This window comes from Primulina eburnea, chromosome 8 (assembly GCF_022965805.1).
Source record: "Primulina eburnea isolate SZY01 chromosome 8, ASM2296580v1, whole genome shotgun sequence".
NCBI classification, from domain to species: domain Eukaryota; kingdom Viridiplantae; phylum Streptophyta; class Magnoliopsida; order Lamiales; family Gesneriaceae; genus Primulina; species Primulina eburnea.
The window spans coordinates 5,648,731-5,674,336 of NC_133108.1; the positions used below are offsets into that span (position 1 = coordinate 5,648,731).

General features: G+C 36.6%; 3 protein-coding genes and 1 long non-coding RNA gene across 7 annotated transcripts; 1 reads left to right on the top strand and 3 right to left on the bottom strand.

The window, feature by feature from the left end:
* The first annotated feature begins 4,162 nt into the window (after positions 1–4,162).
* On the top strand, positions 4,163–8,585 carry LOC140838684 (transcription factor TCP2-like). Of its 2 annotated transcripts, none has more exons than XM_073205166.1 (2): positions 4,163–6,192; positions 8,003–8,245. In XM_073205166.1, exon 1 carries the CDS (start codon positions 4,837–4,839, stop codon positions 6,187–6,189), a length of 1,353 nt encoding a protein of 450 aa, XP_073061267.1. In that variant the 5' UTR covers positions 4,163–4,836; the 3' UTR covers positions 6,190–6,192; positions 8,003–8,245. The 2 variants fall into 2 exon arrangements, with proteins under 2 accessions (XP_073061267.1, XP_073061266.1); XM_073205165.1 differs by lacking the exon at positions 8,003–8,245 and adding an exon at positions 8,310–8,585 and having other exon boundaries at positions 4,164–6,192.
* A 314-nt stretch (positions 8,586–8,899) lies between these two features.
* Positions 8,900–11,438, bottom strand: LOC140838685 (F-box protein At4g18380-like). 3 transcript variants are annotated; one of them, XM_073205170.1, is made up of 3 exons: positions 9,951–11,438; positions 9,677–9,715; positions 8,900–9,199 (listed from the first exon to the last, which is right to left on the bottom strand). In XM_073205170.1, the coding sequence occupies exon 1, from the start codon at positions 11,080–11,082 to the stop codon at positions 9,955–9,957; it is 1,128 nt and encodes a 375-aa protein (XP_073061271.1). In that variant the 5' UTR covers positions 11,083–11,438; the 3' UTR covers positions 8,900–9,199; positions 9,677–9,715; positions 9,951–9,954. The 3 variants fall into 3 exon arrangements, with proteins under 3 accessions (XP_073061271.1, XP_073061270.1, XP_073061269.1); XM_073205169.1 differs by lacking the exon at positions 9,677–9,715 and having other exon boundaries at positions 8,900–9,288; positions 9,916–11,438; XM_073205168.1 differs by lacking the exon at positions 9,677–9,715 and having other exon boundaries at positions 9,916–11,437.
* Positions 11,439–13,187: 1,749 nt separating this feature from the next.
* On the bottom strand, positions 13,188–23,908 carry LOC140838687 (ornithine aminotransferase, mitochondrial-like). The gene is given in 11 exon segments (XM_073205176.1): positions 13,188–13,497; positions 19,557–19,622; positions 19,624–19,788; positions 20,032–20,112; positions 20,440–20,537; positions 21,054–21,206; positions 21,528–21,583; positions 21,752–21,911; positions 22,055–22,285; positions 22,643–22,751; positions 23,476–23,908. Coding segments are annotated over 11 exon segments (1,431 nt in total). The 5' UTR covers positions 23,628–23,908; the 3' UTR covers positions 13,188–13,337.
* LOC140838689 (uncharacterized) lies at positions 13,808–17,833 on the bottom strand. The gene is made up of 2 exons (XR_012119643.1): positions 17,758–17,833; positions 13,808–17,719 (listed from the first exon to the last, which is right to left on the bottom strand). It is a non-coding gene; the product is annotated as an uncharacterized lncRNA (long non-coding RNA).
* Positions 23,909–25,606: the final 1,698 nt, after the last annotated feature.

Below are 25,606 nucleotides of genomic sequence, written 5' to 3' on the forward strand. Positions count from 1 at the left end.
ACACGAACAGTGGCCACCTATGCCAGGAATGCAGCAACGAAACATCAAGCCGCCGCTCATCCATGCACGTAGCATCGAGGGTCCGGTAGCGACCCGGTCAGTCCTTGTGCAGTCATCAGGAGTGTGCTAATCCTATCACTCGCTCCATCGATGAGATGTCAAGAATGATCTAATCCTATCACTCGCTCCATAGATGACTCAACAGTTCAACAGGTCAGTAATGATAGCAATCAACGGAGTCAAGGCTCGAAATGCTATGCACTAATAGTATCAACTCAATAAGTGCATGAACGCAATCATGTTATTCACAGAAGCACATAAGGCACGCCACAACTCATTACAAAATACTTAACGTTATTCCATATCATATAGACTTCATAATAAAACAGTCCATGCGTATCTCAACTGAACACCTAATTTACCACTGAAAAATCTTAAGGATTTCTCGAAGAATCTGATCACGTTGCAAATAATGCATTTCATATCAAATTCTATTCTTTTTCTTCCAATATTTCACAATTGAGCCTTAAATTCCAAAAATCCATAATTTAGGCTTTAAAATTTCTAAAATTAATATACTGACAATTCTATAGCATCATGTCCAAATAAATTATGCCTCCAATTAGCTCCAATATAGCACATACAATCAATAATACAATATATATCAATTGTTGGAATTCAAATAAATTAAAATACCCAAAATTCGAACCTAAAATCTGAATTATACATCTGAAATTTAAAATTGCTCAAAGCTTTGAATTCAAGCTTCAAACACCCTAAATCAAGGTTCTCTCCTGATTTTCCGGCGAAAATAGGCAACGGTATCCGGCGGGTCTACGGAGTCGTGATTTTTTCCTAGCAAAAAGGGTATCACTAGACAATCTTGTTGAGCGGTTTCCGAAACTATGCTTACTTTCGAAAATCGGTGACCGACGATGAAGTTACGGGTAGTCAAAGACAAACGAAAATTGTTTGGCTTTTACAGACAGTGGTTACGGGAGAGAGAAAAAGCGCTTCTCATATTTTTTTCTTTCTTTACATTATTTTATATTATTTATTTAGTTAATAAAAACAAATGGGCTGAGTTTCTTGTTTAGACTCTAACAAATGCATTGCCTAATAAATTATAAAATAAGGTATATAAAAAGATAAATAATATGGGTTGAAATGCAAGATAAAGACCTATTTTTTTTCCCCTTCGTTTTAGCTCAAACAAATGTTTGCATATTTTAAGAGCACTGTTCTATTGCTCTCTCATTCATGCTTGCCTGTCGCTAAATTAATCCCCTTCGACAGCTTTTTCTCATCTTGCTTTTTTTTTTTACTATTTATATTATACAATGTAAAGTACTTGTCACATTTTGTTTTGTCATATTATTATATGTACTCTGCAATATTGGTGATGACACAGGACGTCCATAAGATCCTAATAGTTAATAAGTTATTATTTGGTGGGATTTATGAATTGTTTATACTCTGGCTTCCTTTTTACCGGCAAGTGCAACGCTCTCTATTATACTTCAGGTTGCAAGATCTTTAAATTTTTTAGGACATACATCCGATTTTAGATACACTGAATCGGAGCCATTTTCAAGAAAGCACGATGGAGGTGGTTGTAGGTATCGAGTTTAGAGTAGGTCTTTAGTGAAATGATCTCACGAATCTACATGTCGATCTTACGATATTAACATCATAAATGTAATATTCTTAGCATAAAATAATATTTTTTTATGGATGACCCAAATAAGAGATTCGTCTAACAAAATACGACCCGTGAGTCCATCTCACACAAGTTTTTGCCTCGAGTTTATGTGCGAACACGAGATAGAAAGACCATGAATCCATGGCGTAAAAGATGGTCCAAGCTCCGGTAATAATGGCAAGCGGGGCGGTACTAGAGAAGTTTAAGATCCACTATTCTTAAAAAATATTTGATTTTAATTTGAAACATTTTCATTTTAACTGTATTTGAAATCCACTATAATTACTACTAAAATTACTTAATTTGATATAAAATGTATTCAAAAGTCACTTCAATTTTGTCCAGTTCAAATAAATCAAAAAATTTGAAATTCATAGTTCAACATGAAGCTACTCAGATAATATACAATGTATGTAGTACACCCCTTACAATTTATTCTTATTGTTTTAATTTTTTATAAAAAAAAACAACACATAATTGTCACCAATAATGCGTTCTCTAATGCAATTCTATCTTTTAACTTATTTATTTATGTTGGCCGAAGCAGTGAGGCACATCGTACGGAAAAGCTTATTTTATTTCCATGTTACATCATGATCATGGATATATATATTTTTTTAAAAAAATGAGATGGTGAATTGTAAGATAGTTTGATTGATTTTTATCTATGAGATGCGTTGGTTTGATCTATAATTATCATAAAAATAATACTTTTGACATGAAAATTGATATTTTTTCATGGATCGAGTCATGTATGAGATCCATAGACGAAGTCAGAAAATTAAAGTTGTGGGGCAAAAAATTTCAGGGGAGACAAAAACAAATATTTGAAAGGAAGATGAAAAAAAAGATTAGTTTTAGATATTTAATCAATGAAATTATAAATTGCGGGGCTGTCACACCCACCCACCCTGTGGTCTGAGTCTTTGCTGAGATTAGTATCACAAAATTGACATGCGAGACGGATTGACAATGCAAGAATTTTTTTTGTTTTTGTTTTTCTATATTGCATATAATATGGAAAAAATTCACAACTTGACATGTGGTGGTGGAGAAATAAAATAAGACCCCTTTTGCTTTTTTTTTTTATTAATACAAGTTTGGGGGAAGCTTTACATATTTCAAAAATATTAAACTACGATGAATATTAAATGTCTAATGGTGTTAGTTTTCAGATAAAGTAGTGATCCAACATAATAATAGAGTTAGAGAAGCCCGAATGTGTCGATTTTGAATCACTTACGAAAAGAAAATTGCTCCATGTGAAAATATTTTCCTAGCATGCTAAGAATGTGGTGAAGATAATAATAAATATTAAGTACATAAGATTTTGCAATTCAATTAAGATTTTGAGTAGCCTTGCAATCCAATATTATAACTGTGTAAATGAAAACGTCGATGTTGTATTTCCCGAGTCTAACACATCAAATATATTTTACAAATATATGAGAGCTCACGTGACAAAGTTATCTACAAGTTTAATGCAAACTGATACAAGTTCAACATCTTTTATCCAATGTTCTAAAATGCCCGCTTAAGTTTGAAGCTCGACAAAAAGCTTCGCTTCGGAGAAAAGTGAAAAAAACGGTTAAACTATAGTTTCACCGAATTAAGCGATTAAGCGTTTTAATTAAGTGTGCTTAAGTATAATTAATCGTATTTATTTATTTTTATTTATTTTTATTTTGAAGGCATGTCTTTTTATTTTAAAATAATAAATTAGGTTTATGATTTAGATGTTTACTTTTTACTTTTAATTATGATTATTATGTCAGATAATGATTTGACTATATTTAGCATTTTTTAACGTGATCTAGTTGCAAAAACAAATAAAGATTGCAATTTTGAGATTTCTGTGCTTTTATAAATATGAGAATTAAGGCATCAGACTTAAATTTATCATATTTATGTATTATTTTATCTATATATTGGTTTGACATAATTATAATTATACTAAAAATAAAAAACGTTTTTTCACGCTTAAGCATGTGCTAATTTTGCGTAAGCTTGAAAAGTTTGGAAGCTCGACATCCGCGCTTCTCACGCTTTTTAGAACATTGCTTTTATCTCATCATTTTTTAACTCATCTAACGAACCAAATGATGTTTCACGGAGCAAATGGAAATATCTTGTGGGTTCAAAAATTAAAAATGGCCTGAAAATACTAATTATTTGAAAATAAAATTAGCAATGAATCCTCATAATGTTTTTATTTAAAAATATTAATCCTTATAAAGTTGAATGTATGAAGTTGTAGATAAAGAGGTGTCTGAAACTGTCACAGATCCGACTGTTCTGGTTTTGTATTATTCCTCGTCGTTACATTGGCATTTCTCCGACCAAAAGGTCCACACACAAACATATTTTTCTTTTATTATTTATTATCGTCATTATCTTTGAATTTAATTAAATATATAAATTTTATCTTATATGTGTTTGTTTTATGTATGGTTGGCCTTTAAATTTTTTCCAGCATAATAGCAAACAGTAATGACTGCAAAATTAAAGTTTCAGACTTTCAGAGCCAAGCTTTAACTGCTTACAGTCCCCTTCCCTCCTTCTTACGTTTTTTTCCCTCCTTTTGGATATCCTTTTCTTTTCTCTCACGAATTGGCATCTGATTCTGTTTCCTTTTCTGGGGTTTGGCTGGATTCATTGGGGTTTTTTTTGTTGTTGCTTTTCTTGGATTTTTTAAAGATGAGCTGAGGGGATATTGATTCTGAGTAGTACGTTTACAGTGATTGGTTTTTTGCTTTTGAACCATAAAAAGCTTTAAACGAAAGCTTCGCCATTTTCTGACCTTTCTCTGTTACCGAACGTGATGTATCGTACAGCAGAAATACGGCTTTTTCTGTTTAAATCTGTTGTATGTATATGTCATTACAAAAGCTAAAGTACTTGGTGTAATAATCATCAATGCAAAGGGAGCTGGTGGGACTGTCTCCCTCGGAAACCACCGCCCAGTTGTGCTATCTTCTCTCTCCGTGAGTGAGTTATAACTAATAACCCTAATCCAAGAAGTTCAGATTTCGTTTAAATTTTGGATCTTTTTCTCTTACTTTATCTGAGAGTAGGTAAGGTGAGAGGGGGCAGCTGAAAGGGGTTTGGAGAAAAAAAGGCATGAAACTGGTGGGATGGATTTGGATGAGATTCAGCGTAAGTTTCCAAGAAGCAGCAATGGCGATGGAAGGCTGGCCTCAGCAAAATTAGTCTATGGTAAGAAAATGGATGACCAGAGTGGGGATGAAAAAGATGGAAAGAGTAAAAGGGTTTCTGGTTCTAACGGCGGCGGAAGTGTTGGAGGTGTGGATCTTGGCGGTGGCGCAGGTGGGTTTTACGGCTGGGCTTCGTCTAGGATTGTTAGGGTTTCGCGAGCTTCTGGGGGGAAAGATCGACACAGCAAAGTGCTGACCTCCAAGGGGCTAAGAGACAGGCGTGTACGGCTCTCTGTGAACACTGCTATTCAGTTCTATGATTTGCAGGACCGTTTAGGTTATGATCAGCCGAGCAAGGCGGTGGAGTGGCTGTTGAAAGCGGCTGCAAGCTCCATCGCCGAGCTACCGCCGATGAATTCTCTTTTCCCGGACACCCCTAAGCAACTAAGTGATGAGAAAAGGTCTAGTAATGGCGGAAGCGATCAACTCGGTCTAGATTCAGTCGAAGTAGAGATGGATGGCGGCGGTGGCGGGAATACCAAATACCATTATCACCAGCAAATGACAAAATCCTCCGCCTGTAGTAGCACTTCGGAGACGAGCAAAAGCTCCGGTCTTTCACTCTCCAGATCTAAAAGCCGGATCAAAGCCAGGGAGCGCGCAAAGGAGAGAGTCGCGGGGAAGGAGAAGGACTCTCAAATGGCTTCTCTAAACCCTCTTTCACACACCACTTCTTTCACCGAGCTCTTGAGCGCAGGGATGAATGGTAACAACCCCACCAGCCCCAATAGGTCAGTTCAAGAAAATTCCAACGAGTCCAATTTCTTTCAAAAATCTCGGCTTTGGTCCTCGGAATACTTCAGCACTGTTCCGGGGCAAATCCACTTTGCGAATTCCTTCGCATCCATGGCTTCGCCGCTGTTTAGCGTGGCGGGGGAGAACCAGTCGGAGATCCAACAGTTCTCCTTCGTCCCCGACCACTTTGTCCCAGCTAGTAACAGTAACCACAACAATGGCAGCAACGAGTACAACTTGAATTTCACAATCTCCTCTTCTGCTAGTTCATCCGGCCTTGCTGCTGCCTACAACGGGGGGACCCTTCAGTCCAATTCCACGTCGCCTTACAATTACCTCCAGAGATTTTCTCTCCTAGATGGATCTTCATCTCCTAGCTTCTTCCTCGGCACGGCGGCGCCAGTGGAGAACCACCACCAGTTACTTCCTGGATTCGATGCTCGTCTGCAGCTCAGCTACGGCGATCCAAATGCTAACAATGGCGCCAGGCATTCATCCCAGAAAGGAAAGGAAAGAACTGATGCCACATCTTCATAACTGGTAATTTTCCCGAGTTTTTCGTATCACATTATCATCATCATTCATCTGATATTTTTTCTCCATTAACGTTATCTCGTCTTCTTGGATGATTTTCCAGTCAGGTGAAGTGTTATTTTTACTGTGATTTCTCTTCATTGATTTGACGTTCGTACCATGAACAGTTCTCTATTTCTTGATTTCATAAAAAGGCTGTGGATGACCATTGGAGCTAGCCATTTATTGTTTCAGAATAAAATAATAATAATCTCGCTCTCCAATTTGTCCTTTTTTAATGTCATTTCATAGATAACAGTGAATTGGGATCGGCTGGTTGTCTCTTTGTTTGGCTCCCTCGTTTCTAACATGTCTATGGCGGACAGATGTTGATGTTTGAGTTAAAGTTGCGCACTTTAGCATATGTTAGAAGCTTAAGCAGGTGACACTTGGTGTAGTGTAAAAAAAACCTTAATTTTTTAGTTTGATAATTGCATAGGGTTATTACTGCAGCTGCCCCAACACTAATCAGAAACATGCTTGGAGTTCATTCCTTGTCAGCCATCTGCACAGTTCATATTTTTTTAAATATATATATTTATACCTCTAGGTTCTATGTTCCATTCGCCCAGTAATAGATCTAATTCTTTTCAATATATATATTGAAATGTCTTAATTTGAAGTAAAATTCGCATTCTGCTCGAGCTAAAAAATATTCATAATTTTAATTTACATTTTTTAATAATATCTTTAAATACAACATAATCGCATTCTGCTCGAGCTAAAAAATATTCATAATTTTAATTTAATATCAATTTTTAATAATAGCTTTAAATAATAAAACATAAGTTTATGAGTTTGTGTCATAATTTATATGTATAAAAGGAACCCCAGCTCAAATTCAAAATTTCAAATAACTCAGTTTTGAGCTTGACTGAATGAATTTATGCACAAACTCAGAGTAGAAAATATTAGGTCTAAAAAGTTCAAGTTAGAGAGCTACAGGATTATATTTTAAATTTTCAGGAATAGACCCTTTCTTTCCAGGAAAAAAATCTAAGAGACAAAGGGCTTAAAGTTAAAAGAGAATGATTAACAGATTAATTAGTGAACACTCCCTCTTTGAGTAGTTATTATTATTATTGTAGCTAGTTTTTTCAATTAAATATGGCATCTACTAACAAAGAACTTCAATACAAAGAGACTGTTGAAGATTGGATTTTTCTATGCAGTTTCTCCATAATGAAGTAGTGAAATTTTGATATTTGGATAATAAATTCGCGATGTCAGTTTCTATTAAAATGTTAAGGATCAGTATGATTTAATGATATTAGACGAAGCCCTCAAAATTTATTGACTAGGTCCCACCAAAAATATGGCAAGATTTAATGGTAATATCTTCTTTTGCTCAGTTATACATGACATTGTGGATTTATGAATATGTTTTGAAGGCTGGTCTTTTGGCTTTGGAGTCTTTTTTTGGATTTAAAGCCTCCTGTTGAATTAATATACAAGTTTCCATACATGAATTACTAAGATCTTGGGGTTTGAACTCTTCTGCGTACTGTGTTCATGCGGCCATATATGATTTCATTTACTTCCAATTATGAAGGGAATAGATCCATACTTGATTTTTGAAGGCTCTCGGCATCATTATGATGGCCTATAAAATTTAGCGAGTTTGATGAAATTAATATATAGTACATGTGTTGCAATTTAGACTCTGCAAGAATTCGTTGCCCAGTAAATCCTGTGATACAACAGTCAAATACGTTACAGATAATCTATTTTACATAAGAATGTTTTCAACATATTGTTCACTTCCGTATTCCCACAGCTGTTCAAGAATCCTTGTATAGGACCGAGAAATTACACGAAGGCTTATGGTTCAATTTGCGTGTAGTTTCTTGAATCTATTATGATCCATATTTGAGATGTCACTCGAATCTTAACAAAAGTTTCAACTCCTCGGTCATTGAAGAAATTGATCAGTCTCGTGTTGGAGTAAAAGATTAGATGTACCTTCTTTGATACCAAGAATTATATCAGTGGTAAACGGTGATTCGAAATACCATATATATGTATACTACTAAGCTTTGAATACAAAAGGTGAAGGACTGACTTTTTTCGCATTTGTTTTTCAGGTAAGGGAGGATGAAAAGCTGCACCATCAATCCTTCCCACGTCTCAGACCTTGCGTTGTTTGTATTGTACCAGTTCCAGCTGTGTCAACTTTCTAGAGATTTTGCATGCAATTCACACATTCTGGGTCATCACAGAATTTGGAGACTGCCGCATTTCTTGTTTTGACTTATCCTTCTTAAGTTCTGTTTCAACCTCTGTTTTAAACAATTGTTGATATGTTATGCAGCCATTCGTCAATTATTGATGAAATGCATGTTCGAAGTTATATATATATATATATATATATATATATATATATATATATATATATATGACGGATTTATTTGAAAACAGCCAACTCAATAATTGATGTACATATAATTTTAAAAATATATCCCATCAATATACATCAATGTTGCTTTGATGGAAACGAAAGGAGAAGAAGACTTGAATTAAAAATTAAATGCACCTACACGAGAAACGTATTAATCCTATCTACTAGTCTAATAAATCTACATTCAAGTTTCTAAATTATTACCCGGCAATTAACTACGTTGTCAAACAGACGAATTCTACTCCAAATGATAATAGGCGAAGATGCAAATTCCACTGGTCGGATATTTTACATTCTTATCGTGGCAGTAAATCAGTTTTACATGATTCCGCAGCCGGAATTCAGAATACAATCCACAGGGTACCTTGTCATATGAAGCATATAATCTTCATAACCATAATATTCACATACAGAAAACTAAGGCGACCGAAAATTCCAAGGAGCGCGACTCTTAAGCCATATTACAATAACAATACGTCTCCACTCTTAAAACCGCATGCTTGAGTTCAAGATCAAAGCCGCTGCATATCATCCATTGTTCGACCGTAGAAGCTGGACAGCTTACGAGATATAATCCTGCAACCGATAATAAGGTTTGTTCAAAACAAAACCGAGTCTCTGCTTCTGGACTAGTCAATCCTTAGGTTACAAAAACCTTATCTTCCCTAGAAAACGAATAAATTTACTGCTACGACATAATCTCAATAGACATACCAACTCTAAAGGAGCAGATACGTGCATCACTCAGCATCAAGGAGTACAGCAAGCACAAAAAAAGGTCGGACAACATAATGAACATCACTTGTTCATGAACAAGAGTGTAAAGGACAAACATAACACGAAAAAAAAGATCCCAAGTCCCAATTGGTAGGGGTGGGTGGCTCCGAATTTCATACGGGGGATTAATTACACAAAAAAACACAGTTGAGGCTAAATCACCACACTGCTGAAACGACCCCCTGCAAGCAGATACGGGCCTTCATTTCAAGCTAGCAAATTTTATAACAAAAAGATAATTAGAAAATAAAGGTCAAATCGAAGCAAAACGAATACCCCGTCAGGTTTCGCAATTTGATTTTTTTAATGTTATTTCTCAAATTTACTAAAAACATTATTACTTCTTATTCAATACCTATCCAACTTTCTATATATTTGAATTACTAATAAACAAAACAATAATCATTCAAACCAAATGATTTCAACCAAACATGGTCTTACTAGTATTTACTGTAAACAAGAATAATTCTTACAAACGCACTAATGCAATGATCTAGAGAAGAAATAAAAATTACCTCAAAAATCCGTAAGCTAATTTTTTACCCAACACCAACTCAGAATGAGTTCATCTCCAGACAATAAGTCCTCCTCTTCACCAACATTCTCGCAGCAGTTCCAAAAGGCTCCTCAAACGCCGATGCGACCCAATTCACATCCAAACCCACAGCTTCTCTCTTCGACTGCTCAATAGGTTTAATAGCAACCAAGGTCGCTCCTTTTAGGACCATCCCATTCGGCAACTCCAAATGCGGAGAGTACCATAAACGCATATCCAGAGCTGGAACAAGAGTTCTCTTTGATGCCGAAGATGCGGACAAAGGCTTAACCCTTAGCTCCTCCAACTGATCTTTATTCATTGACAACACCCCCTGCCCATCAGAATCCATAAGCATCAAACATTCTAGCGTCTTATGTTCGGCTATTATCGGCTGAAGTAGGTAATGCCTCGCCGAGGCAGCAATCAATGAGCTAATAGTCCACACAACGCGTAATTTCAATCCCCCGTTCGTGTAAAAGGAGTCCGGTATGCTCCCATTATCATTCTCCACCCCATGGCCACGGTCAGCATTGACATCACAAGAGGCCAAACAATCACCGGCCCTATTCAGATTAGTAATGACGCTCGAAGCTCCAAGAATAACACAATTATCGAGGGTAGACCCGAAATTAGCTTTCCACTTGAGCAAAACACCTTCATCAATCCCCAATTCCCCACTAGGAAGTTCAATCCTGAGGAGCTTGATCTCATTAAAATTCTTCAAGACTTGAGTAGGTGAATGATGGGTGACATTGCTCCTCTCATTTTCGCAATCAGAGTCTGGGGAAATAGAAGGAATGCGACGAGTGGAAGGAGTCATGAGCTGAGTAAGCGATTGCAACGGCTTGAAGATTCCCAAGAACATGCGGAAAAAGGAGGAAACTGGGTGGCGGGACTTGTCCACGGAAGTTATGGAGGCGGAGGGATCATCGTCGGAGATGACGCAATCCACGCGGACGATTATGCTGTCAACCTGAGGAACGATAGAATGAAATCGCTTCAAAACAGCGCAGCAACGGCCCAAAGCTTTGACATCCCCGATTTTGTTGAAGATCAAGAGAAGGATGGAGTCCGGAAGCCGGTCGAATTGATCGATCGGTTCTGGATGAATCTTTCCGACCAGATCTAGCCGAATCGACCCCATATTCCACAACCCAGAAAAACAAAAAACTAAAATTTCAACACACACGCAGTATCAACTGTTAAACAACGGAATACATACAAGTAAGAAAGCGAGGGGGTAACCAATATGTCACGGAAAGGTTCAAGAAACAACGGATCTGAAAGAAATACCACATAATAAATGCATTAAAGTAAAAATTCTCGATTCCTGTCGGGTCTTCAGTCAGAGGTTTTCTGTGTATTCGGGGTTTAATAGTGGAATCGAACTTTGGAGAGATGACGATAATGGAGAAAATTGGTGGTGCAGACTGGAGAGGAATTCAAGGACAAGGGCAGAGGTACAAACGACAGCGTTTTGACATTCTACATAAGAATTTAACCTTCACGAAAAAAATAATTTTTTTATATCTTAATCTAGGTGTGGAAGAACTCGTACACCAACTATTACAAAGAGAAATCAAATGTGATCATTAGAACTAAAGCCCGGTCTTCGAAACATTATGGTTCTAATAATGTCTTTTGAAAGAATTATAATTAGTTTCGTGAAATAGATATTTGGATTGACCGATTTCAGATCATGAAATTTTTAAAATTAATTTAACTCATTTGAGCGAGTTTAATTTAGATTAATTTATATTTAGTTCCTTTAAACTTTCGAATTTCGGTTACTAATGATGATGGAAAAAGTTGAAGAATATGTCTATTGTGAGACGATCTCACGAATCTTTATCTATGAGACGTGTCAACCATACCGATATTCACAAATAATATTTTTTCATGGATGACCCAAATAAGAGATATGTCTCACAAAATACGACCCGCGAGATCGTCTCACACAAGTTTTTGCCAAAGTCGAAACACATTATAAAGTCATTAAACATTTGATTGAATACACGTAACTATAAATTTATATGCAATAATTTGAATTTTTAGTATTTGATAACACAACTTAAAGCTAAGAATAATTATTAAAAAGAAACTAAAATAAGTTCAAAGTTAAATATTCTTCTCATACCTAATTTGGACTCATTTTATTCGATCGATTTATTTTATGGAATAATTGAAATAAATAATAAAAAGCACATGTCCACCTCAAAAAATTCTATAATTTAGAATTTCATCTTGGATGGTCCATAAGAAAATGCCTAAATTAATCATATAATATAATTCAGACACAATTACTTACATAAAGACGATGAAGTCCATTCCCAACCCCACATATCAATCTACTTGTGCTTATATATCTTCCATTTTCGCTTACGAATAAGGTTCTGTTTCCATCTCGATCGACAAGTTTGATTGATTACAAATATGTGTATTTATATTTATTTCACATCAATCGAATCATTCTATTAAAAATTATAACATTATCTTTCGTATCTCTACTTTATTTATATTAATTAATTATTAAAAATAACAATAATTTATCATTTTATCTCAAATTTATTCAATCAAACCACACATATTATTATTTGTTAAATTCTATTCAACATCCTGCTCCATGTTTTAATAAACACGATATTATTTATCATATCCAATCTCATCAACCCAACTAATCGCAAACTAGTTGAATTCTTTATACAATCATAATAATTGACGAAATCCACATTTTGTCATATCAAACAAACATGCATATATATGCAGTTTTGTTATGTTGTTTATCAAACATGTTCATCACTGAGATGACACTCACATATTCTATATATAATTTTTATATATTTCATCATATCTAGATAGACGTGACATAAGTGGTTAACACGATTGATAGCTCCTGTTAGACCAAGTTTTTGGTTACAGGATATATAATGATGAAATCCAGCTAAGGGTCTTAAATAGCAGCTCTGAAGCAGGTCCCAGTTGTCTGTGAGACAAAGCAATAAAGATTCACAAAAGGAAAGACGCTGTCATATGTTTAAAACTGCGTAAAGTTTGATAACTACCAAAATTCTCGGCCATTATTGTGTCTCCACTCTGCCTGCCAAGAACTTGTATTATATGTTTTCTGATACGCGTGTACAGGCCTGCACCTTACATCAAATTTAAATATCTTGGCAGAATTATATTAACTTATTTGTCACACATTATGATTTCCCACTTGGAATTTTATAACTCTACACCAACTATCAATGCAGACAAATTCAAACTCTTCGCTGACACTGGCTCAAAAGTTTTAGAGACTGCGTTAGATGGTATGGTGTAACTAACAGAATGCAAATCATAGTTTTTTTTTTTTTTAAAAAAAGATAAATGAAAGTAAGAGTGTGTGATCAAGGACTATTACGACTGTGAAGAACCGTAAATGTTACGCCCACATCGGTCGCACACGTAGGAAGCTGAATGGGAGATATTTTTTTCATCTGGCTTCGCTTTCTGCATCTTCGGCAGATCAAGTAAAACATTTTGCAGCGCGTTGGAAGCTTCTTGGAGCTCATCCCGACTGCATCAAGAAATTACACAGACGATTAGTTATAAAGTTACTGATATTGTGAGATTTTCGGTTTTTTGCTCCACTTGAAGCTCAGATCCATAGTCGCATGTGTGACAAGAAAGCAAGGATCATTCAGCGTACTCTGGAATATACACAAAGTAAACTAGGATACTTGACATCATGAGCATCCTAGATTATTCAAACCTGTACAATTGGCCCTCATGCCACATCTAGGTGCATTTGTGCTCGTGTAATTTATTAGCAGCAACTGTTATGTCTCACTCGATAATATGTAATTCAAATATAGAAGAAAGATCAATCATGATGATGGAATATTGCATTCACTGAAAATAAGGAACCCAAAGTATGATTGCTCTGTACAATTCTCCTTGTCCCTAGCAAGATGCTAGTACTCACTAAGCAAGAATGTAATTGAATATTCTCTCATACAAACCAACTGCTATTTTATCTCTCCCCTCTTTTCAGGTGTTTTTCTTTTAGTTCTCCTAGCATATATTTTTACTGTCTTGGGCTTCTCATGGTCAATCATGCTTCGGCCTTTTGAATTTGATGTTCCTGGGCCCAATGGATCAAAGTTTCTCATATCTGGATTTGGATTCATAACAGTACCGGCCTCCTAAAAAATCGTCTTGTCCTCAAGGCGAAAATCAGGAAATTGTCTTTCGAAGTCTTCCAGGTTCTCCCATGTAGCTTCCTCATCAGACCATCCTTTCCATTGTACTAGGAGCTGCTGACATGGCTGCCCGGTTAAGTGTTTAATCCGCCCTGCTAAAATCATATCACGTTCAAAAGTCATGAGTAAAATTGTGTCTAATTCACTAGGTAATTTGATCTCAGCATCGGTTTTACCCACTGTTCGTTTCAAACATGAAACAGGAAACAGGATATATCCCTAGACCCCTCTGGTAACCGTAACCTGTAGGCAACTGTCCCCACCTTCTTTTCGATCTTAAAAAGCCCATAGAACCTGCCAGCTAATTTCTGAACAACTCCAGTGCAAACTGAGTTCTGCCGATGTGGTCGCAACTTCAAATATACCATATCCCATTCCTGAAAATGAACCACCCTCCGATTTTTTGTTAGCATGCTTCGTCAAGGGTTGTTAAGCCCTTTCAAGATTATATTTTAGCTGCCTTACAAGCTCATCCCTATCCCACAACGTCTGCGATACAGCTGCTACCACTGTCTCTCCAGGAAGAAATCGAACCATGCTCGGTGGTTTGCGTCCGTATACCACTTCGAACGAACTCATACCACTTCGAACGAACTCATCCCCGCCGATGTTTGATAGAAAGTATGGTGCCAATACTCTGCCCGATGTAGCCACTGAGCCCAATTTTTGGGTTCCTCCGAACAGAAGCAACATAAATAAGTCTCAACGCACTTATTCAAAGCCTCACTCTGTCCATCGATTTCCAGATGATATGATGTACTCATTTTAAGCTGAGTCCCTTGGAGCCTAAAAAGTTCAGACAAAAAAAGACTCATAAATATAGCATTCTTGTCACTCACAATCTTCTTTGGAACCCCATGTAATTTCACCACATTTTTTATAAACGCCTCAGCCATTGTACTTGCTTTGTAGGGATGTTTCAAAAGAAGGAAGTGTCCATACTTGGACAACCTGTCAAGCACAACTAATATAACATAATACCTTTTTGATTTTGGAAGTCCGGTAATAAATTCCATGGCTAAATCCTCCCAAATCACCTCCGGGAGAGCCAACGGTTGTGGCAAACCCGCAAGCTTGGTGGTTTCATACTTTTGTTGCTGACAAATTATACATTGGGCCACAAACTTACTTACATCTTTCTTCTTTCTTCATTCCCCTCTAATAGAAATTACTAGCCACCCTTTTATATGTTCTTAATGCTCCAGAATGATCCCCAGCTGGTGTGTTATGAAATTCATTTAACAACTTGGAGACCCACTGCGAAGATCGCAGAACTATCAATCTGCCTTTGTGCAACAAACAATTATCGACTACGTATAATGTGTGTTGCCCCCATCCTCCTCACGAAGCTTATCATTAATTTTCCTCAGCTCTTGATCTTCCAAAACTGCTTTTATAATTTCATTTATCTCAACCCATTCTGCTTTTGTTAAAATAGCCAAGTCGCCTTTGTCCCTCTTCGTGACTGAGCATCTGCTGCCCCATTATCCGACCCTACCTTATGCTTGATTTCAAACTCATAACCGAGTAGTTTGGCCAACCAACATTGTTGGTCTGGACTGAGTGGTGATTCGTTGCTTCTTAATGGTTTATGGTTCGTAATCACAATAAACTTTCGCCCCAAAAGATGACGGCGCCTATGTTGAACAGCGAACACAAAGCCATTAACTCTTTTTCATAGGTTGACTTTGTTAATGCTCTATCGGCCAACGCCTTGCTGTAGTAGTCGATGGGTCTGTCCTCTTGGACTAACTCCGCCCCTAGACCCACTTTTGATGCATCACATTCCACCACTAATTCCTGACCAAAATTAGGCATTCTCATAATTGGACCAGTACCAAGAGCCTTCTTAAGCTTAACAAATGCCTCCTCTGCCATGTCATTTCAACAGAAATTGTTTTTCTTCACCTGGTCTGTAGAGTCTTGCAATCTTCCTATGGTCTCGAATGAACTTCCTGTATTAACCAATCAATCCAAGAAATCCCCTCAAGGCCTTTGTATTTTTCGTCCCGGCCAAAAACTAACATTTTCTATTATGTTCGGATCCACAATCAGTCCCTGGCCAGTGATAATATGTCCCAAATAGCTAACTTGACTCGGCCCAAATTGACATTTCTTTTTATTCAAAACCAGCCCGTTATGCAACAGCACGTCCAACATCGTTATCACATGCATCAAGTGTTCCTCCATCCTTTATTATAAATCAATATGTCATCAAAGAATACGAGAACAAATTTCCTCATATAAAGCTGAAATACCTCGTTCATCGTGGCTTGGAAGGTCCCTAGGGCTTTTTTTAAGCAAAGAGGCATGACCACAAATTCATAACGTCCTTTCGTGCGTTCGAAATGCTGTTTTAGGAATGTCATTAGGTTGAACCCGAATAAGATGATACCCCTACCTGAGATCCAACTTCGAAAAGTATTTAGCACCATGCAATTCATCGAAAAATTCTTCAACCACCAGAATGGGATACTCGTCAGAGATTGTAATTTCGTTTAGGGTCCTGTAATCATTACAGAATCTCCAACTGCCATTTTTTTAACCAAAATAATGGGGCTAGAGTACGGGCAGCCACTAAGTTGTTTGACACCCGATTTGAACATGTCTCGCCCCATACGTTCTATCTCATCTTTTTGGTGGTGGGCGTAGCTATATGGCCGCAACAACATCGGCCCACATTCTTTGTTGCTGTTAATAACATGATCTTGTAATCGACGAGGGGGACCATATGGTAAGCTTTCGAAATATCCTCCATATTAGTAAGGAGACTGTCAATTGCTCCCTTCAAATTTCTTTGTTCTACCTACAGTTTGCTCATCCAACCGTCATTCTACTTTACTAATGCATCCCCACAAAATTCCACTTCCCGTACTTTAGCAATTGATTTGAGAGATACCACGGATCTACTGAGCATCGGATCTCTCCCGTAGAACCACTGTCTGCCATTTCCAACTAAATCTCATCTCCATATTGGCCCATTTCAGCATGACATTGCCTAACGTTCGGAGTTAGTCGACTTCTAAAATGAGATCAAGTTCACCCAATTAAAACAAATACCCTTCGATTTGTATCTGGCAAAGACCCAAATCGATTACCACATCTTTACACAACCCTTGACATGCTATGCAGCACCCATCGCTCAGAGACACGCCAAATCGCATCTTCTCATCCACGTTAATTCCCAAATCAGCGATCAAGCTTCTCCAGATGAAGTTGTGGCTCACACCACTGTCAACCATTGCCATCACTTCTCGCCCTGCCACCTTCACTTTCATTTTCAACGTCTACTGTTGATTAATTCCGCTGACAGAATACAATGGTAACTCCAATGTATTGTACTCAGTAACATAGGCTTCCTGCCACGCTTCAACCTCACTTTCTTGACAGCCAATTTCCTCCTCAGCTACCCCCTGTTCTAACTCGCCTTCTTCCCCATCTTCATCGGCCAGAATGGTCACCCTTAAACTTTTATTCACGCATCGATGCAGCGGGTGATATGGCTTCCACCATTTAAAGCGCAATCCCTTCTCCCTCCTATGCAAGTACTCTTTGCGTGATACTATTCAACCCACACGATTCTTCTATGCCGGAACTCTAGTTATTCCGCCACTGTTCCCACCAAGATTTGATCGCATTCCCCCCCTAGGCCTGTGCTGGTACCCCTCTCTTGGACTCATCGTTTTTGTGATAACACGCGATTGTGGGTTACCATAGTAGCGATCTTTACCAAGGGAGTGGGCCTGATTAGCTCAGCCCATATTCATGGGCCCTCTCTGTTCAGGACCCAGGCCAAGCCCAGGTCGACTTCTGCCATGAACCATGAGAGGCCTATGCTAGTACGCCTCTCTTGGACTCATCGTTTTTGTGATAACACGCGATTGTGGGTTACCATAGTGGCGATCCTTATAAAGGGAGTTGGCCTGATTAGCCTAGCCCCTATTCACTGGGCCCTCTCTGTTCAGGACCCAGGCCAAGCCTAGATCGACTTCTGCCATGAACCATCACCTTCCCAAACAACTCCACTTCCAATACCCTCGCTAACATCATCACGCGATCCACCTGTTCTAGGATTATGAACGATCATTCGCCGATGAATCTCCTCTCGCGACCCACTCATAAAATATCCCAGATATCGATCTTCTTGAACGTCACCAATATACGCGACCAACACCTCAAAGTGTTCGATATAGGTGTCGATCGGTTGTTGACCTTGTTTCAGCTATGCCATAAGCTCAAAAGGGTTAGCATCGTACCCACCACGCCTCTTAATTAATTCTTAAGCAAGCCGATCCCAGTTCATGTTGGGAATCCTCACCTTCATCCAGCGAAACCAATGGATGGTGGATCCCTGCATACAAATGTAAGCCAATTTGAGCCTACATCCGAACGAGGTGTCATGAACGTCAAAATATTGTTCCACCTTCCCCAGCCAGCCCATCGGATCTTCTTCTTCAAAAACAGGTAGCTCAATACTCATTAATGCCCTTCTTATCTCTTATGTGACTATTTCTCGATCTCCTCCATCGTTGGTCGCCGCATTCTCCTCCTTTCCTTGTCTGTCAGGACCTTCTTCTAGCGCCTCTTCATATTGATTGTTGGTAACTGTCACTCCTCCATGTGCCTTGATTCAAGAGCATCAGGTCACTGAAGCCTCCGAGAGTTTGATTGAGTTTATCTAGCATGCCTTGCACCTGTAGCATACTCTCCTGCAACCCATTCATCGATTGTTCCATTGTTTCAAACTTCGCATCATTTCGTGTGCTGGCCATCGTCGTCGATCGTGCCTCGAATCCGACAGGTCGGACCAATGTTACGTCTCACTCGATGATATGCAATTCAAATATAGAAGAAAGATCAATCACGATAATGGAATATTGCATTAACTGAAAATAAGGAACCCGAGTATAATTGCTTTGTACGATTCTCCCTTTCGTTAGCAAGATGCTAGTATTCACTCAACAAGAATGTAACTGAATACTCTCTCATACAAACTAACTGTTATTTTTATCCATCTCCCTCTTCACGTGTTTTTCCTTTAGTTCTCCTGGCATACATTTTTACTATCTTGGGCTTCTCATTGTCAAACATGTCTGGCCCTCTGAATTTAATGTTCCTGGCCCAATGGATAAAATTTCTCATATTTGGATATGGATTCATAACAATAATGTATTGAAAACGGATATAGGACATCTAAAAACGATGATGGACAATATGGTAATTTGCTGGCTACATTATGCATCTCTCAGCGTTCTACCAAACTGGTACGAAAGTTAATAAAAGAAAGAATGAATGAAAGAAAAAGCTAAATCCTCGATTAGAAAAGATTTATGATAATCTATTATGCACATTGTGTGGAGAAACAGTTCCATACCTTATGGTCAAAGGAGGTGTTAATTGTATAATAGAATCATGGGTGGGTTTTGCAAGAATTCCTCTCTTTGAGCTTAAGGCATACGTCATACGCATTTACTGGGGACATGGCTGCGTTGTTAAGCTCCACGGCATTGAACAGGCCTTTTCCTCGTACTTCTTTTATAAGATCGGGAAATTGCTGTTGAACCTTCACAAGTTGTTCCCTAAGCTCCTGTCCCAGTTGGGCAGATCTAATAGAAATTGAAATATTTGACTGCTTCAAGGACCATGTGAGAATAATATTAGAGTGTATAAAAAAAAATTAAACAATCATCTACATTCCACCTAAGTGTCTAAGTCCTTATCCAACGCAAAAAGCCGTGTAGCATATGCAAGACCCAGAAATATTTAAAAATTAATAATATCATTGTTTTCTTCACCATACCAAAGCTCCGTGCAAAGTCATTTCAAAGATCAAGGCAAACATTTGATACCTTTCAGCAAGTTTCTCGTCTTTTAGCACATCCAGCGATGCAATTGCAACTGCACTGGCCAATGGATTCCCTCCAAAGGTGCTGCACATTACCTCAATAGCAAGTTACCAATTTAGATTTTCAATATGCATAATTAGGATATAAAGACCAGAATGTTGATAGTCTATGCAACACCTTGTCAAAACAATTGGAATAAACGATTCTAAAAAATCCCTCGTGTTACCAGTAAGGGTATGGTGAAATGCACAACAATTTTGATTTCCTTGGTTATAGGAAACAATTGTCTCTTATGTATTTGAATCTTATGGAGTAGCATGCTCCAGAATTTGGCATGGTTTAATCTAACATTATGTTTAGGAGAAATAAAATAAATAAAAGGGGGCCAATTTATGTGCGAGAGTTACAAACCTTCCATGCTCTCCAGGCTGAATGCAGAGCATAACATCTTTGTCTGCAAGAACTACACTGACAGGAAACATTCCACCGCCCAAGGCTTTTCCTAGTATCTTAACAAGGCAACAATCAAAGGTGTCATTTCGAAGCATGGAAGTGAATCGTGTATATCAAGTTATTGAGAATGCAATGCAGCCTGGTATTCTGAATGTGAATAATTAAATTCAATGACGACAAAAATGTAAACCATGATAATATGGATGATCACGATAGTTCGAAAAAGTACCCATTCAGAACTAAAAAAAATTCCCATAATGCATTTTTATCTGGGAATGCACACCCACTTGAAACTGAACTTTCCCAATCAAGAGACAATTATTCAATAGAAGACCATGAGATCTGTTGCTTTAAACATATATGCAAGGTAGGACTAACTTCCCAAAAAATTTGTCAATGCTTGCGGAATTGAAAAGGTCTCCACTTTAATAATTTTTTCTGAGAGATAGCAAGGGTAATGGCATTTTTTTTCCTAAAGAATCAGGGTTTCTAACTAAATGAATATTTGGTAAATATGAATTTTTTGTGTGTTTACTGTACATAAAATCCAAGAATCAAACTAAAGCCCTTACGACAACATCCGGGTGGACATTCTCCCAATCACACGCAAGCATTCTCCCAGAACGAGCTAAGCCACTTTGTATTTCATCAGCAATCATTAGAACATTATATTTTGAGCAAAGATCTCTAACAGCATGTAGGTAACCATCAGGAGGAATTATAACCTAGGGAAAAAAGAAGAATCTCATCAAAACCTCATAATCAATTTAACGAAAAGAGATTCTAAAAGGAAAAAGAAAATCAAATATAACCATATTAACAGGGATCTCCCTAAGTTTTTGTAAACATCACTAGCAGGATTTTGAAAAGTAGGCTTTGTGTCTCTCATTCTACATTTCATATGGTATTTATGCAATAGAAGACCATGAACATTGTTAGCCTTCATTAAGAATCACTTATCACAAATTATACTATGAAAACTATATAACTTGTGCTCTCGTATATTATCCATCCAAAGGAGTCAGTCAATTCTGGGAGATACATACCCCTGCCTCCCCTTGGATAGGTTCAAAGAGAAAACCTGCTACGCGATCTCCTTTCTCTGAAAATCATAAGAAATTATGAGTTAAATAGCTTACATATGAAAAAATTAAACTCTAGTTGTCCTAGTAGATAGAACAAATGCAAACGAATATCTCTAACGAGTAATAGCTTCCGATATTTGAGTCTTTTTCCCGAGATCATTGCACATGCTAAAAAGTCAGCAGACCTTTAAATATATTCTCAACTGCAACTTCATCACCAAAATCAACTTTGACATGGCCTGGCAACAAAGGCCAAAACCCACGAGTTGCTTCGTTATCACAGCTCATAGAAATAACAGCTAATGTGCGCCCATGAAAGCAGCCACAGCATGAAACAATGATGGCCTACCATGAAGAAAGGATAAAAACAAAATATTAGTTTCTAGAAACTAATAGCAGATCTGTACACAAAGAAAATCGTGGATTATTCAATCAACCCTGGAAACATATGTCCTGTTCAAGTATAAGCAATATCAAAAGTTCCTTACCTCCTCTCTTGGAATTTTTTTCTTGAGATAACCCCATTTCCTGGCCAACTTCAATGCTGTTTCGACACCTTCAGCACCTGTGTTCATCGGCAGCACCATATCATATCCAAACATGCTGGTCAGATGTTCGGAAAATACTGGAAATTGGTCATTATAAAAGGCTCTTGAACTGAGCGTAAGCCTTTCAGCCTGTTCTACCAATGTTTTCAAGATCTTGGGATGGCAATGACCCTGCAGCAAAAGTCTTCAGTTAATGAATTTACCTTCAATTCATGTATTTTGAAGTCCCGTATAAAAATCTATGGCAGAATAAACAATTAAAACAACAAAGCCCTTCTCCGCCTCCTCGGGGAACTCTATTGGCTAAAAGGTGAATTCTGTTAGCACAATGAGGTTGTGGGAATCGCAAGAAGCATTTCAGCTATAACTACAAGAATTAAAAAAAAAATTAATCACAGAAAATTAGATCATTTTGGTCTGTACTTTAATAACAAGGAACTAAGTATTATAGCATGTTGCATTACCAAAAGATAAACTTAAGCTTTGAATAACTAAGAATCAAACACCCAATATTTTCCTGTCTCATACCTGGTTAACAGCAGAATAAGCCGAGAGGAAGTCAACATATTTATTGCCTTCAGGGTCCCAAATATATGATCCTTTGGCTTGCGAAAAGACAACGGGAATAGGGTGATAACTGCAACAAAAGAAAAGAGTCAACGGACTTCCTTTTTCTGATAACCAGAATGTGATGATCTCATAAAGCAAGCATAAAGCCTTCCCCGTTGTGGTCAAGAATTTAAATTTTTTTCAGTTTCAACATATTCAACTTGGATAAAAAAATAAAGGAGATAAACATCTTGTGTTTGAGAATCAACCGAGAGAAAGCGTTTTAGCAACACAAATGACAATGAACACCGCAATAGAAGGCAGCCTCAGTTAGAACCTTCCGGCACACATTAATTGAAGAGAAACACATATAATTTAAGGAAATAAGCAATCTTGATACTCCAAAGAATTGGACAAATAATGTAATGTTCATTCATAACACACTCTTCGCTTCTGAACACCTATCCACACACTCGTGGGATATAAATATAATGAGTTAATAAGCAAGAATAACCCCAAAGTTCCAGAAAAGAAACCACTTTGAGAAGAAGAAGCAGGTAACGGAAACTCAACCAGTCAGTGAATCTCTCGTGTCCCATTAATCCAACGAACAAAAGGTTGACGTCGTACATTTCATCTTCGGGGCATCGAAAATTTTCTTCAACCCATCGAGTAAACAAAAATATTAACCACACCATACAACAAAACCCAGAAGACAAGACAACAACAGGATGCAACCAAAAGACACAAAAAAACACAGACTTAGGAACGTTCGCCACAGACAACGAGAAAGGTTCAAGTGTTGAATTTACTTGTGGGCACTGTACTGGCCTTCCAAGTGGATGAGATGTTGAGAGGATTGTGCAGAAGCGCCGCTGCCTTCTGGGAGTGCGCTAAAGCTCCTAACATGTCTTTCCCCCTGAACTCCTGCCAATACATAACGTAGAGTTTTCCTGAACGCCATCTAAGAATCCACCAAGAGTCAATATCTGCCTTCTCTTTTCCTCTGTTAATAAGAAGGCAATCGTACAAATCTCAAGACGATAACTCGGCGAGATTAAAAACGCCCAAACAGCACTGGCAAAAATCTGGGCTTTCCAATTTTCCTCTGTGGGAAAAAAAATCTGGATTCACGTTGGTGAATATAGGTAGCAATAAATTCAGGTGACACCATACGGTGGCACTTCCCGATACGAAAGTACCTACCTTTGGGGAACCAGGCTAGCATGTTAACTTAGGATCGCACACCAACTACAATTCATAACTAAAATGAAAAAGATAATTGAAATACAAATGCAATTTCAAATACAAATTCGAAGATAATACATAATTGAAAATTACAAAGATAACAATGCGAATAAAAATATAAAAATGACAAACAAGATAAAAAAATATTATAATTATAATACTAATATTAACATTAATTATAATTATATTGTTAAATTTATAATTAAATAGTAAACAAAAAGAATATTCTAGGAATATACTTTTTAGTGTAAGATTTGAATACTGGGTTGGGCTTGTTATACAAAACTGCACATTGATGCACCAACAATAGATTAGGGTTGGAATGGCTCACTAAATTTTCAGCTTCAATTGTATTTTAATACTAATAAATCAATAGCATTAATTTTGTTTGATCGATGTTTTTGTTGATAGATTATGTAGTCTTTGACTAACAAAAAATCTTTATTTTTGGGTTCATCATACTTTTTCGGATCAAATTCGTACAACATTGAAAATATGGAACAAATATATAATATATCAGAACTAAATGTTTAGGACCTGACACTAATATAAATTTTTTTTAGTCCTCAACATGAATGCCAATTTTTTGTATTTAATGGATATGTTTTCAGATAAAACTTTTGGTGCACAACCTGAACACTGGCTATTACTATATAATATTTAGAATACTGGATATTTCAGATATGACATTAATACATGATTTTTGAATATCAAACATGTGTACAAATTTTGGAATTAATAACACGTCTTTTTTGGGATAAAAATATGGTTAAAAAAACATTAATAATCTGGTATTGATATATGATATTTGATTATTAAATGTTTCAAATTTGACACTACTATATGATTTTCGAGTACTCAAATATGTATAAAAAATTTGATATTAATGACACGTTTTTTCGGATGAAAAAATTGGTACAAAACATATTAAATGTGATACTTAATATATGATATTTTAATATAATCTATTTCAAATCGAGTATTAATATATGATATTTGATCACACAAATAAGTGTAGAAAATATTGATATAAATATAATTGTTCTAATTTTATATTTTGTGTCAAATATAAAATAATTTGTTCTGATATATATATATATATATATTATATATATATATATATATATATATATATATATATATATATATATATATATATATATATATATATATATATATATATATAAAGTTAACTAAAACTTTTAATTACTCGAATTAAAAATATTATTCATTACTTGATTTTTTTGGTTTTCATTTTATATAAATTTCGATCCAATTTTTTGAATAAAGTGATTTTTTTTAACTTTTATTGAATACCGTGTTAAATTTTTTATTCCAATTTTAAAAGGATTAATTTTTAATTAATCACAAAATATTTATATACAAGAAACATGAATAGTAAAAAAATTATTTTATATAAAATTTATGATTAATATACTTGGATATAAATTTGTCATCCATATTACCTAAAAAGTGCATCTAACCGTGATTATTTATCAATATACGTGAAAATCCATTGAATATATTAAATATTTATCCTTGAATGCATGATCGAGATAATGCCATAAACATATCTTGAAATTTCCGGATATGCAGACAAATTATCCACTTAAACACAAGCCAACATCGAAAGCGAATCGGGCAAATTGGTTTTCGATAGATTCTTAGATATAAACAACACGTTAATTAATCCGA